The following is a 15,717-nucleotide window of genomic DNA, read 5'->3' on the forward strand; positions in this document are numbered from 1 at the left end:
TAATCTTTTCTCTGTGTTACTGCCAATAGAGAGGAATGCCAGGAGTCTGGCTTGGAGGAGATGGCAGCATGTCTACGAATAGTGGGAGAAGTGTCCAAGCTACCTCTCAGCTAGACTCTGAGCAGATAGAGGGGCAGGGTTGTGGAAGAGACAGGAGTTGTTTCGAGGTAGATGGGATTGGTAGGACTCCTGCCGGTCTGGACTGTGGGGCAGGTTTCCATGAAACCTGCCCATGCTGGCATCTCCCTCTAACCAGCTTGATCGAGGAGGGTTCTTTTTCAGGTTGTTTTAATCTGCCATGGGGGTAAGTATCTCAGCAGCACCGTAATGATTTCTAATATTTTTTTCCAACTGACAGCAGAAAAGGGTTGGGTGCTTCCCTCTTCAGATATTGAAGAGCTCCCCTGAAACTATCTAGCAAGTACAGTGTGCTCAAGGATAAACAGTTGAAAGGCTTTCTCTTCCAGCAGCACACACAGGCTTAAAATCTGCTGGGAACAGAAGTGGTTAGAAATTGGGCTCTTAAGGCTAGATCTGCAAAAGGAGATAGGTGCAACTTAGGTGACAAAATGCCAGTGTGGGTACCTATATCCAAAATTCATGTTGTCACAACTGTGCTCCACTGCTGCTTAATCCTGAAGTGCCCAAAGCTCCTCGGTGTCTTAGCTTGTGACTGGGAAGTTTCCTTTAGGTTGAATCCAACAACCTAGGCATGTCAGGGCTGAGCTCCTGCTCCTGGTTTTGGGAATGGAGTTCATACGTGGAGGTTAGGCACAAAGGTTGTATGGGGAGAGTTGGCTGCCCAAGTCTCTCTGAGGCACAGAGATGATTTACCCAGTTTCATGCAGGGGTCTATGGCAGAGCCAAGTTTGGGAACCTCACCCAGTGCTAACCATTGGAACATGCTGCCTCTGATGTTTTTTTTCTCCAAGTCAGTTGTGGGGCTTCTGATATCTTGAAATTATCCTCTAGAGCCTCCTTTCATAATATATATAAAGAACACTGTGATATAGTGAACAGAAACTAAGGAAGCAAACTTCAGAAAATAAGTGCCTCCATTTAAGTAGGCTGTGAGCCAGCTGATTTTTGTCTGGCGCTTAGCCCTTAGCAAGGCGTGCTGAGAGTGGGGGGAGTCTGAGGACCTAGAACATAATGGCTGTTCTTAAGTCCATAGAAAAGTGGTTATTGTGGTGTCTAGCTAATGGCAGGCTTAAAAGACCAGCACTGGAGTAGGAATGCTGCTTGAATGATACTGGAAGATTGGACTGGCAGGAACACAGAGGTAAACCGCTGAAGTTCTCCTGATTTAAAACGCCTGCTGACAGTTAACAGAGGACTGAGACCACCAAGTACTTCCTCCCCTTCCAGCATGGAGCTAAAGCTAGGAATTCTGAGTATTGTGCAAAATGAAGATAGCAGAAATTTCTGTATAGCTCTGAGCCAAACCTTTTCGGTAAAAACAAGGAGGGCAATGATATATGGCCTTGTACTTCTCTGCCTGTGTTTATATTATTTTTTTTATAGAGTGCACAGACATGCAGAGGGGCATAGTTAGGAGAAGGTCTATGGAGTGAACTGAGAAATCCTTTTCACTGGAAAACACTGGCTAATGAAAGCTGAAATATTTTGTAGATGTCTGTTTTGACAAATTTTGGGGTGTTTGGCTTCTTAAGCAAGTTCCTAGTGATCCATTGTACAGTCTCTTTCACATGTTTTTAGGCAAAAAATGTGAAAGATGTCATCCCAAAACAAGAAAAAACCTTCAATATTTTTACAAAATGAAATTTGTTTTTCCATTCAGACTTAATTACAGCTGATATCTGGTGAATTCTAGGCAAAAGCACACCGTGCCAACAGACCCTACCAGCACCTGGTTTTTAAATGGATTTCACTCCTAATCAATTCTGTGTTCTTTGGCCAATAATTAAAAGTTATTACCTTATTTATCACGTACCACACACGCCTTTTTCCCAAAAAATTATTTTTCCAAATTAGGGTGCATGTCTTAGGCAAACTATCTTTTATTAGACCAACCAAATAGTTGGAAAAATTGTGCTTTGCAAGCTTTTAGGCACAAACACCCTTCTTCAAGCACACGAAGAGTCTGCTAGTGAATTGTGTGCTCTCCTGCGCAGAATAGAAGCCAAAACCAACAACCCTAAAGCATGTCTTAAGCAAAGAAGCTTATTTTTCGGCCCAGAATAGAAGCATGGAGACACTAAGTTGACTGCTGCTTCCTTCTCTTCTCTCCAGCAGCTGCATTGAGGAAGGGGTGGAGTCCAGCAGGGGCCGATTGGTGTGGAAGGAGGATTGTTTGTGATGCAGTTACACCCTGCTTTGACTCCTACTCCACCCAGAGTTTAAAACCAGCTTCCCAGCAGCAGCAGTGACATTTGTATTCAGTCAATTGGCTTCATTATAATGTGTGTCATGCTAATTGCTGTTCACTCCACAGGTGTTAATGACCCTCTCTGTTTGAACAGTCTTCATGTTCCACTGATCAAGCTAGACTTCCTTTAGCAATTTTGCTGTTAGCTGCTCCTGGTTGTCTCTCTTCTCCTGTTTCACAGCCCTGCAGGCTGCTTGCTCTTTTCAGAATCCAGTCTTCAGCAACAGCTAGTTTCACATTTTAGCTTAGAAGACCAGAGCTACTGACAGTTCAGATGTGAAAAGGTTAATACTGTAGCTTAAGCAGGAAAGAGAGAATGAATGGGCTGAAAATTAAGTTCTAGCCCTACTTTATGCAACTTGTAACTCTGCTAAATGTTTTTTGTCTCTATTCTGCCTTCCTAAAATCAAGGGCTGTTTTATGTTTGGAGGTGTGGTATGAGAGAAACTTCCCCTTTGTCACCTCACCCCCTGCCCCTTTGAGATAGTGCAGTTAGCATGACAAATCTAATACTGACCTTCTCCACTAGGAAATTTATGAGGAGCCTCAGGTATGATCTCTGCTGCAGTCTGGTTTGTGCATGTTTTCTATATGAAGTCCTGTTTCCCTAAACACAGTAGGCAATTTTCTGGGTCAGAAATCCTTAAGCCTGGCTTTTCAGTGGATCTCATGCCTGCAGCTCCCTCTGCTAGTAATTTTACAAGAAAGAAGCAAAATTCAACATGCTGAGACCTAGAAGCAAATACCCCTACTCCAGCACTTTAAGCCAAAATTGCATACTGCAGAGCAGCTTCACCACTTACCCAGGAGAAATATTCCATCACCAGTCCTCCAGTGCAATATAAAACAACTTAACAAGAAAGAGGCAAAATTCAACATCCTGCTTGCCATCACCCCCCTTTGAGATAAACAGACTGCTCCAACTTTTATCTAAGCCTAACTTGCATAAAATTAACTATTCCACCCAGGAGAACTTATACCTTCCTCCAGTTCTCCTGTGCAATATGAAGTTTAATTTCTACCTAGGAGAAAGTTACAATCTTTGCATTCTCCTTTGCCTGAGGAATGGCACGAGCCCAAAAGCTTGCAAATAAAGAATTTTTTTTGCAACTAGCTAATTGGTCTAATAAAAGACATTGCCTGTTCCACAAGCATTCTGACTATTTCGACTAGAGCAGCCAGGGTGCTGATGGGTAGCGATTAAGGCCTTGCAGTATGATTTGAAAAAAAACAAAGTGGCATGGCATCCATGCTCACATCTATAATCAAATGAGACCCCCAATGTAATGGCTTTCATATCCTGTATTAATGTCATTCACACTGAGACGGTAAGACTATCACAGTATGGCATCCCATGGAATTTCATGCTGTACAACAGGAAGCACAGTACTCAAAATATGGCACCGCTGTGTTCATAGAGAAAAAAAACCACAATATTAATAAGCTTGTTTCAATTTTTTTATTGACATGTTCAATTGCTATTTTTGTGCATTAAATTTACAGTTCTTCAGATTTCTCACCTGAAACAGATGCACAGTAAGAAATACTCCCATATTTTGCATCATTTCTTTATCATATTTTGCGTCACGTCTTTATCACTGCCTTCCTTCATTAAGTGTTGCAAAGCTGCAAACTGCACGGTAAAGTCACACATTTCCTATTCCAATAGTTTATTAAAAAAAGTTCAGTGCAAAAGAATTCTAACCAAACATCCCAGCTAACTTTCACGTACAGAACTGTTACTCCAATATTACACAATTAGTCGGGGCATGGTCCCTCACGCTTACTCTGCTGAGCATCTGATTCAGGATTTCACCGGTTGCATTCATTTACACCCCCTTAGCTGGAATGGTTTTTAAAGTGAAAGGAGAGGCTCTATGTATATAAATTTAAATTAACAGAACTCCAACAGAAGACAACAGTAGTGCTATCTATGGCTCTTTAAGACAGTAGTAGGTATCTGTCTCTTGAGACAATAGAATTATGCCACGTGAGACATCAGGTTGCTGAATATAATCCTTGCTTGAAAACAAAGTGAAACCAGAATCACCTTTCCAGGGTGCAAAAGCCTGGGCAGTGCATATACAGACACTTGCTGGAAAGGCAGCTGCCAGTATGTTTGGAATTGGCTTCGCTACAGGAGCTGCCAGAGCAAAGATCATCCATTTGTCCATCTATCAGGGCTTCACTCTTGGACTGGCTGCCAATCAGGGTTAAAGAGCCCAATCTACCCTATCATGCAACAGACTTCAGTTTCACAACTTGTTGGCAGCATTTCCGCCCCCCCCCCACCCTGGGGTAGTCAGAAGATGTGACAGGGAAAAGGAGGAAGGCATATCAGCATTTCTTAGCACAAGCTGCATCCTTTTGAGCTGCAACCTGGTAACCAGATATGGGGAATGCTGCCCCCTCTTCTGCCACAACCTAAGATGAACAAGGTTTGCAGAGAGGAAGCTTCTTGACAGAACTGACTGTCAGGGTAAGACAACATAGAGAACTAACGCACAGGACACTCCTGCTCCTGGGTGAGGTGTTATTTCCACCAATACCACCAGACAGGAACCTAAAGTCTAATGTGAGACTTAACCTTCCAGTTCATATTCAGGGAAAACTCCCATTAACATAGTGATTAATACAGTGCCGGGCTTTAGCCTGGGACATTGATCCATTCCTACTTCTTTTGTCCATTTTTAAAGAGAGGAGGAAGGAAACCAAACAATACTCAGCCTACCTATCCCACCACAGAAACTCAGTTTTCTGTCTTCCATTTTAAAAAGTGTAGCAGTGGAGCACAACTACAGATCCATTGCATCTGATTTAATCCTCAAGACTCATTAAGATACAGAAGTTAAAACATCACATTCAGCCACCCTGGTTTCTTTGATAAAGCAAAAGACATCAAATACCACCTAAGGAAAACAAATCAAAGAAGAGCATTCTAATAGCATAACTGTTGGCCTGCATTATCTTATCAGCCTTAAGATACCATGGTAAGAAATACAGTAAATATACATCAATATTGTACATAGCTATGAGGTCACTTGCAAAAGTCTGTAGCTCAGTTTTTCCCTCCGACTGTTTAAAGAAATAGTGCTGCATTTCACTTTACCACAAACTCTCCTCTAAGATCAAACAGTGCATGGGTCTGTTTTAAAAGCCCTTCCAGTTCACTTCTTAATGAGCAGTACATTTCATACTGGGAAATTTTTAAGAATACACATCACTTATTTGGTCTAACCTACATGGTCTAGAAGCAAGCCATAGATAGTAACTATTGGGTTGGTTTGCACATGTGATGTGGTACCACAAAGTCTACTGCAGCTGAGTCATACTCACGCTCCCCAAAGCTGTTAAATTGTAGATAAACAGAACAATGATCAGTTCTCAAAACTCTGTAAATTTGTAATCCTAATTAAAAGACATCACATTCACAAAGGATCCATAGATGGAAAATCATATACAGTATCACAGATGCAGGTCTGTCTTTATTCATCTCTCATAAATATTTTTAAAAAATGGGGAAAGAACAAAAAAAATTAAAGCTTTAGAAACATAATGCCCTAATACAGCTGCAGCACTAATATCATTTAGTATTTACTTCAGACTGCTGCAGTAAAATATGTATTTCTTCAAAATATTGCTTCTGCCAACATTGCCTTGTATCACCTTCATTACAGACAGGGACTCCTTTTAATTCTAACTGCAATTCAGTCTGAGTTGCCATATCCTTGAAATTCAAAGCAACAGTTGCATAATGTTCTGGAGAAAGAGAAGGAACAGCACAAGTAACTTGTTTGATGAATCAAGTGCCTTTTTTAAAAGAAAGTTTTCATTCTTATACAAATAACAGGTTTTACAGATAAAGGCAGTGCTCGGAAGTAGGTATTGTGCCTCTGCTTATTGTTCTTACAAAAGCAAAAACCAACTTCTTATTTTAGTGAGGCCATTACCACGAATGATACTGTGCTTGCTTATACACAAATCCAAGTTTAGCTCTATTTTTCTGGTATTAGGACGCTTTGAAAATGCCACCCTTATGATCTTAAGACCCTTAAAAATGATAACAGAGACCTACCATCAGGCCAGTTCCTGCATCTCCATTTCATGACAATCCTTTGAGAGGGTAACTGTGAGATGATAAGATGTCAATCAGAAGTTTTTCATTAACCCTTTTCTTTTCTTCTAAAACAAGGAAACATACAAGGTGCTGGTGTGTTTCCTTTTTTCCCCAAAAGGTTCTCATATAATACTGTTCAACCTTTTCCATGAAGTAAGATTTTTTTTGGTAAAGAAATTGTTCTGAGTTTTCATTTTGGTGAGTTTCATTTCATTCAATGGTGAGTTCTTTTGCTGTATCTGACTGTTTTCCTGTTTTCTAGCAGACGCTTTTTTGGAAAATCCCACTTTTCATCTGGCTCTACAGGTATCATTCACAACTGACCACATTCCTCTACATTCTAACTAGGGCAAAAATTAGCTTTTGATTTCAGCTCTTTGATAGTCCTGACCACAAGATTTTATTGATGTGAGTGTGGGCCCTGGAATGCGCAACTGGGATTGGATTTTTTATTTTTGCCCTTGAGGGATCCAAAATGGTGTAGGATAAACTGATCCCATCCCTCAGGTTCTGCTCTGCCACCTCTCCTGTTCAATGTACTTGTGAGGCTATTGAAAGAGACAGTGGGGTGACTTGAGCTGCAGTAGTCTCCATAATCTAATGGTAACTCTGGCTCTCCTTTTCATCAACTGGCTCATTTAGGGGATTGAAAAGAAGCTGCCTGTGAGTTGAGTTAAAACAGGGCAGTCAAATTCACCTGTGGTGTGAGGTGCAGTGTAAAATACAGACAGGAAAGGTGGCTCAGCTGCTTAAGGGCAACCCAAAGGGCCAACCCTAGATAACACCATGGTAATTGCAAATAAAATGTTTACCAGCTTAAACTGAGGATGTGATTCAAGTCATTAGAAGCTAGAAGGTCAATTCAGCTGAAGGAAAAAAATTAAAGTTGTTACCAGGTAGTGAATGGACAAGATTTTCCTCTAGCTTTTGTTTTTATTAGCTGCTAGGAGTAGTGACATCACTGACTCTGACAAAAAGCAATATTCTCAGGGGCTTGGCTCCATAACAGATTTTAAACAGAGGTACTTCATTTGTGTGTAAAAGGAGGATGCACTTCTATTCCCTTGACAGCATACAAATGTTTACTCATAGGTTACAAAGAGTCAGACAAGAAATGGGTGGACCTGAGTTCTGTTACTAAATTTTGTTTAATATGGAAATACAGGTGGGAAGTACAAGTCTATTACATTTTTTTATCCCTCCTCTCCAGCTGCTACAAAACAGCTGCAAGAAAACTCAGCCAGGGACAGTGTAACTTCTACCTCTGAATAGAAGAGGGATTATTTCTCCAGAGATCCGCAACCCTCCCAATCCCTCCTTTTAATATAGGAACAATGAAACAATGGTAGGAAATTTCACAAAAGTAACCTCCTTCCCAGTATGACTCTTTAATGAGAGCTTCATCACATGAAGGGCAATGTAAGCACATTCATGGAGAAAAAAAAATAGGTCTTTCTATATGGCTATGATCCAATGAACTCTGAATGGAACTTGCATTAGAGAAGTTGTAGTTGTGCATCATGAGCTATGGGTGACAAACAGCGCTATAATTTGAATCAAACATATGCTATCCAAAGCATAACCAAACTTTACAGAAAGTGTGGATGTCAGGGTTGGTCAGTTTCAGGGAACCTAAGTCAAAGTTACAGAAGTATGACTGAACAGCAAGCCAAGGGCTTGTATCCTAAATACCCTGTATTACAATTGTATCCTAAAACATTAATAACTAAAGTGACCAAATGTATTAATAGTTATTTTGCTATAATAAGTGTATTTTTGCTTACATGTCCAACTAAGTATAGATACAAAGGCAGCTTTGAGAATGGAAAAAGCGAAGCAGCCTTGTCAAGAGACAGTAAATAACTGAGTAAGGGCCAAAAGGCAAGCCATAAAGAAGATAAGAAATCTGTCCTTCTGCTATCTCAAAAATATAAATTTCAATTGATTAACACGATCTTGATTAAAGATCACCAGGTGATTAACAGACTGGGGTCACACACCTAAAAAAATAAAAAACCTTAGCTAAGGCCCTTGACTCCTTTCCCAGGGCCATTAAAATCTGGTTCCATTTAGTTCCAAAAACTCCAGTGAAACAAAGAAATGTAGATAAAACTAATAAGAGATCAATTATTAGCATGTCGAATCAACCACCTATAAACATTGGGCCTGGGGCAAACAACACATTGGACCAGAGAGATGCCTGGCCAAGAGACCTTTTTTCATGAATTCAAGGCTGCATAAACATGCTCTTTATTAGTACCAATAAGTCTTTGCTATTGTGTATCCTAATAAGGCTTTTGTGTTGTGACTGGAATGGTCTCATTGATCAATTAATTTAACTCCTAACCACAAATCCAATCAAAAGTAACAAAGTTGAAACAGGAGAATACAAAAGCATTTTAAACTTTAATTAAACCCAACGACCACTAATTGGAGACAATTTAAAAGTGTCATTTTTAAAGTGCAAGGCAAACAATGCCTTAAATTCAACTTACCAGTTCCACATATTCACCAGTAACACAACCATTAAAGAGCTGAAGTTTTCCTCCTTTTTCTGCATCAATCAAAGCGGGGCATTTAGAAAACTTCTGCACCAGCTAGCAAAACAAAAAGCACACGTGATGAGAGGAACAGAATCAGATGTTCCATTCATTCTAATTTCCTAACATTGTGGCTAGTTAATGATAGATCCATGCTATGGTTCTCCACAGGCTGTACTGTGATGTTGATTTTTAAAGAGTATCCCACTAATTTATCATTGATTTTACATAATCCTGCCTGTAAAGAAAAATATGATATAACTAAATGCCAAGAGAGGTAGTTCGCCACACTAGTCTTTAGTTAGGCAGAAGGCTAGACTAACTTCTAAACTAACAAAGCCCAAGATGAGGAAAAAGGCAAAGAACAACAGCTGCAGGTTCAAATCTTGACCATGCTGCTCCATACGCCTGAAAACCTTCTACCGGCCCAGGGCTTCTTTCAGTCTCAGCCTGAGATGATTCTACTCTCTCCTTCAGTCTTCTGGAAAACATCTTGAAATACCATAGGCCATGAAACTTGATCTGAAACGGATCATGAAACTTGAACCTTATGCTATGGCACATGGTTACAGAAGCAGTGGGATTATGTCACAGCAGCTGTGAAGTAGATCTTAAGTGGTGACATCCTGCGTGGTGTATATCACAGGAGGCCAACTTGTAGCATGTGTGTCAAGCAGCACAGGCAGCCTGCCTTTGTGGCCTATGGCAGACTCAGGAGTGGACAGGCAGCACAGCAGAAGAATGCAGATCAGGCAGGGGAAGGAGATTAGAGTGACACTTGGGGAGGAGGTAGGGCTCATTTGTGGCATACCTGCCACAAAGATTGGCTCCAATGATGTGTGTCATGTCAGAAAACCAATATCTATTCCTGATCCTTCTGAGAATATTAGGAGTTTGTTTTTTGTTTTATGTATTAGGAGTCCAATTTAAAAGTCTTGTGAAGTAGCCCCAGACCCCTGAGGAGGGCACTAACACAACCCAGAACCTTCTATTAACACTTTATAGCAGGCACTACTGGAGACAATTATATTATCAACCTCATACATCCAATACATAAAAACCCTCAGAATCCATCCATAAGCTGGGAATGATAATGTTCAACATAATTATAAAGCAATATTTTTCTTACTAGGAGACCGCAGAATCTCATCAGTAAAAGCTGACTGTCACTGGCATCCAAATGACTTCCAAAGTACAACTTCACAATTTCTTTAACATAGCTTTCCATCCACCTTTGACAACAGAAGTGACAAGATTAAATCTTGTAAGCACCTCTATGGATGGATGAGCAACTGCTGAGCACTAAATTCTTGGAAAGCTCAGAAAAAAGATTATTCTTTCAACTCCGGAAAGATCTCACAAGCAACATTTCAGTGTTTCATAGTTACTGCATCTAAAGGTACCAATAGAACCCATACAATTAGCTCAGACCTGTCAATTTTTATATGAATTCACAGGGGTCAGAGAAACAGTCTCTCAAACTAAACAGGTTTTCCAGCAGCATGCATCATAAATTCTTTAGCTCACAGTACTAGTAGATACAAAGCAGCAGTATCAGAACAAATGTAGCTGGGTCAAGTTATTTTTAATTTACTGATGTTACACTTCAATTGCTGTTTGATCAGATTTCCTGTCCTGAAGCCAGTTACTGCAAAGCAGGAGTGATTACTATAGTTTTTGCCTAAATTACTGATTTTGAATAAACTCTTAAATTAAGTAACTTCATTCTGGAAAGGTTATCACAAAAAAAGTTACATGTGGCTTGATGCTCAAAGTGCTACTCACCTCCTTAGTTGTAAAGATGCTATAAAGCTCCTCTGCTGAAGAGGCAAACATCTCTTTCATAAGAATTTTGACAGTTGGAATTTTTATGCCAATTGGCGAAACAGAATCCTGTAAAACAAACTCAGGATACAGCCCCATGGTTATGCGTGCAAAATCAAGCACTCACAAGTTATGAAATTCCTAGAGATGAAGATTTATTCGTTCAACCTTGATGCATATACACAAAGTAGCAGGATCAATGAGCGTCTTTAATAGATCAAGTAGGAGTAGAACAATTTACCACAGATTATCATGGGAACTGACAAATTCTTCTGATGACAAGCTCCAAAAGAAACTGTGAGGAAATGAGGAAACCAGGCAAACTTTGGCTTCTCCTTCTTGAAAATCTATTTGTGTCAGAGTATAGCCCAGTGATGACGATGGTTTTTTTCCCACTTTATTCCACGTTACCTGAGCACTACAAGGTCAGGCCACAGCAATAAGCAGAATTACATTTTAAACAGCTTACTGTTCTAGCAATATGTATGTCTGCTGTTAGCCACAAGATAAATGATAAATTCTCCAGTTATCTTGTAGCATAACCTGGGGGCCAAGACCCCAACAGCTCTGTTAAACTGGTGTAGTAATGGAATCCAACATACCTGAACAGTACTCCCATCCAGTTTTCTTTCAACTGCCAGTTCTTGGCCAACTGTAGTTTTGGTTGGCAAGATCATTCCTAGGGTAAAATCTGTGAGGAAAAACAGAAAGAGTGAAAAATATTGTGTATTAAAAAATGAAATATAAATCCAGTCAGCTGGGATGAGGAATACAAGGCACCTACTAACCTAACTTTGAGGTCATGCTTTTCCCCACTCCCCCATGTCAAGAGTGACCAAGCAAGTGATTTCCACTAAGCTGGCTTTTCCATTTTTCTAAGCTTCACCAACATCAAGAAGTTGCACCCATTTACACCTAAAAGTTTTCTAAAACATCCTTGATACAATCTTCAAATGTTTTGTTACGGAAACAAAAGTTACATGAAGTTGAGCATTGAGCTTTGTGCTTGGCCAACTGCTTTGTACGGTCTTTCAGGCAGATGTTGTATTTTCTTCAGATAACATTATCCTGTTTGTGATGGGACCTCTGGGCACTACGATGTGAAGATTTAACAAAAACTAAAAATAAAAGCTTTGAATGCCTCAATTTTAGTGAGATTAATACCCTAACTGTATACAGTACTACAACATAGGTAGTTATGTTTCTTGTTTAAAGGCAACATGAAAAATTTCCACCAACGCAGATAGAAATAGACCCATCTATTCCAGTAGGAAGACTATACAAACAGAAACAATAGTGACAGCATGAGAAAATTATCCACATTTACCTGTTTTAAGAGCTTTCAGATACTCCTTGAGTGCCTCTCTTACTTTCACAGTTCCTTCAGTTTTCATAAGATCCTTTAGCACATCTCCCTCTCCTTTCTTTTTGCTTATATTTATCTAAAAATGAAACATACAAATTAAAAGATATTCTCATTTTGGGGAAATGAGAGTTTTGGAAAATACAAATTACAGTGTTTTTAGAGGACAGGACTAAGATAGATGAAATATTTCAAGTGCAAATCTTCTTGCTTTGATTGAAAGCCAAAGGAGACAATCTCTTCTTAAACAAAAGTAGTGTCTTTGCCATAACCATATAATCCAGTACCAACCAACAGTTCAAGCAGATCTGCCTACTATATAGTACATATCAGTGGTGCCTGACCATGGGTTAGTTCAGCAGTGCCAGGTCCATCCACAGGCTGGATCTGGTCAATGAGCCCAATCCAGTTTGTAGTGCTGGCCCACGCAGAAACAGCCCAGCCGGAGCTCAAAAATTTGGCAGCAATACTGGCCACTACTTGCCCACCACCACATTTCTGGAGCCATGGAAAAGCCAGATTACATTGGCTCCATGGGTCAGATTGGTCTGACAGGCTGGGGATTGAGCATTTATATATTTAATATACCCACTGAGGTATATTAAAGTTTCTTATGGACCAAAGTATCTGCTATAGTGTAGGCTAGCACCAAGGAAATTTCGTAAGATTTAATATATAGCCAAATTCTTTTCAAATAAAATCCTGTCAATTCAAATACTATACATGCCTAATTCCTAATTGACAAGATATAAAAATATATGAGAACAGAAAAAAAAGCATTGTTTAATATTGCAAACATAAATGAAGATGTCAACAGAGAAAATAAACAAGTCATGTTATCATACCTGATATTTAGAGTTTTTTTTAAAGAAGTGGTAATATTCAGTGATCAGAAAATTAACCACCAAATTTACTGTCTTTATTTAAGAACTAGCAAATTGTCCATCCAGAATGATGGGGGGAGTGGTAAGGGTGGGGACAGATGCTTGCCTCTGATGCCCTCACCCTTGCTTCGGGCCAGGGCTGGGGCAATTCCCTGCCTCCCCCTGCCACTTTGGACCAGAGCTGTTGCCCCCTCCCCTTTGGACCAGGGCTGGGGCCGCTCCCTGCCTCCCCCCAACCACTTCAGTCCATGGCCAGGGCTGTTCCCCACTCCCTCCCCACTTTGGGCCAGGGCCAGGGCCTGTAACCCAGCGGCTGTGGCAGGGCGCACCCACCAGTAACCTTCCCTCCCTTTCCCTCTCCCCTCCCTCCCGTTACCCACCACCTCCCCTCCCTGCCGACTGTTGTTGGGGCAGGGGGGAGGCGCCAGCCCCTGGCTCCAAGGAGCAGATGGAGGAGGGGAGCAGGCCCAGACCCCAAGCAGCAGAAGGTAAAAAGGGAGCAGCCCCAGACAGGGGGAGCACAGGGCTCCGTCCCCACACACCTCCCCTCCCCACCCCCCCATCATTCCTGATGAGCAGTTGGCCAGTAATATTAGAATTCTGGACCTGGAGTTAATTTTTTGACACCTACCTCTATATCATCCACCTCATTTTCTTCTGACAGGCTAGGAATTTCAACGTATCCTTTATGTTTCTCACCAGATTCTTTCAAGGTGCCTGCATTAACATCATGAATTCTTAATTATTAAATACTGTACCCCCCCAAAGTAGTCATATTACCTTTGAATATGCTTTTTACAGAAACACCATTTAAAACAGGAATAGTGATAAAGAGGAATTAGTAATGCTCACTTCCTTTTTATTTTTTACACTTTTCCCTGTTCTGTTTATAAGCTTAGTCAATCTATCTGCTTAAAATTATTGGAAAAAAGATCTATGCAAATAATATGACTCTACCATAGCACCACTGGAGATGTTTAGTGCTAATTACCTTCACACTGCTTTACCATAAAAGTAAATGTTATCTAAACATATATAATTGCTCAGCAAAGACTCATAGCAAAACTGAGACAACTGTGGCCATATCATTGAATTCTTCCAACCACACACTGTTGTAAAAATTAGTTAGCTGAAAGGCACAAAAATCACTTTGAAATTCTTTCCTGATTTTTTTCTGATTTCCCATTACTCAATGGCAAACCTTCCCTTTAACATATTAGGAACAAATCTGTGCTCTGAACAAGCCAGAGCTTGAACAAGCCATAAAGGAGAGTCCCCCATCAGCATACAAATTCACACTGAACTGGGCAGAAAGAAAGATGTTCACTTGTTTTCTGTTAAGGGTCCGAATGAAAAGGAGATCTATTTTCACTTCTCCTTTTTTGTCTTTTTATCTGTTGTGACCAGAAGAAAGACTGTTGCAGAATGTTTACACTTCTGTGGAATAAGGCAAAAAATGTTGAATGGCACTTCTGGTCAAGCCTGGGAACTGTCATTAAAATGACAGAATACCTCAAAAAACAATTCTAATAACAATAACAAAAAAATACTATCTGGGAGGTCACCTTCTAGACACCTCTGAGATAAGCAAACACTAGTATTGCCACTTAACAAGTAAGGCAGAGGCATCAAATGGCATCCAAAAAACCCATAGGTTTCCAGTGCCAAAAATGGGATTAGTATTCATTAATTTTAAATTTCTAATCTAATAACCCAAAAAAACACTACAATATGTTCAACAAAGCTACTTTAACATTAACAAAATTAGCATTGGCTGTTCAGAGGGACCTTGACTGCAAGTAGCTTTTACATGGCATATGCCAAGAACTGCTGAACCTCTCTCTCTGATAAATTTCTCCATTAAAATCCTTTAACACCATGGGAATACAAATAATGCTTTTCTCAATTCAAACTCGATGTGCTTGCTTTAAATACATTTTTAAGTGTTGCTAGTTATTCATCATCCTTCCATTCTATATCCTAAACTGCTGAAGTAGATGCTTTATTTCTTTTAAAGCAGAACCTTTCAAATTGCAAGTACATTTCAGATAGAGCAGTACTCTTTTTCTTACTAAGAAATGTTCATTTTTTAATGGAAGCTTGAATGCAGAATACTCTAGGAAGTAACTGAAGTTTGAAAGAATGGCTGCTTTAGGATTTTTGGTTTTTTAAGTAATGTATATTTTTACTTCTGATTGGTCAGAGCACATGCAGGGGAAGTCGGTCATAGATGCACCCCAGCTCTTGGAGTTCAGTGAGACACTAGAATCTTCCAGTCACCACTTGCAGAAATGTCTATAAAGAATTTTTTCCCATTACAACAAAGTAGATGTAGAAACAACTTATAGCTGAGAGTTTTGTTTTTTGGGGTTTTTTTAGGAACCAAAAAAAGCATGCCAGGAAGAAAAAAAATTTTTAAAGCTATTTGTAGGAACACGAATTTATTTTTTCTTCTTTGCCTACAGCACTTCTGAAAACATAAGATGCCCTGCCCACAGTGACAGTGAAACACCTTAATTAATTATAAAATTAACTGCAGTATATTTTTTAAGGTTGAAGCTTTGCAAAATTGATTTTATATTGGTATCTTCAATCTATTT

The 15,717-nt window shown here is 39.9% G+C and overlaps 1 protein-coding gene across 2 annotated transcripts; it reads right to left on the reverse strand.

Moving 5' to 3' along the window:
• Nucleotides 1-3,833: 3,833 nt before the first annotated feature.
• Nucleotides 3,834-15,514, reverse strand: AHSA2 (activator of HSP90 ATPase homolog 2). 2 transcript variants are annotated; one of them, XM_019516624.1, is made up of 7 exons: nucleotides 13,749-15,514; nucleotides 12,198-12,312; nucleotides 11,473-11,561; nucleotides 10,832-10,951; nucleotides 9,002-9,103; nucleotides 6,465-6,516; nucleotides 3,834-6,148 (listed from the first exon to the last, which is right to left on the reverse strand). In XM_019516624.1, the coding sequence occupies exons 2-7, from the start codon at nucleotides 12,262-12,264 to the stop codon at nucleotides 5,973-5,975; spliced, it is 606 nt and encodes a 201-aa protein (XP_019372169.1). In that variant the 5' UTR covers nucleotides 12,265-12,312; nucleotides 13,749-15,514; the 3' UTR covers nucleotides 3,834-5,972. The 2 variants fall into 2 exon arrangements, with proteins under 2 accessions (XP_019372169.1, XP_019372170.1); XM_019516625.1 differs by having other exon boundaries at nucleotides 10,832-10,939; nucleotides 13,749-15,513.
• Between the last annotated feature and the right edge of the window lie 203 nt (nucleotides 15,515-15,717).

The sequence above is a fragment of the Gavialis gangeticus genome, unplaced genomic scaffold (assembly GCF_001723915.1).
Source record: "Gavialis gangeticus isolate Ggan-Ray unplaced genomic scaffold, GavGan_comp1, whole genome shotgun sequence".
Taxonomy (NCBI): domain Eukaryota; kingdom Metazoa; phylum Chordata; order Crocodylia; family Gavialidae; genus Gavialis; species Gavialis gangeticus.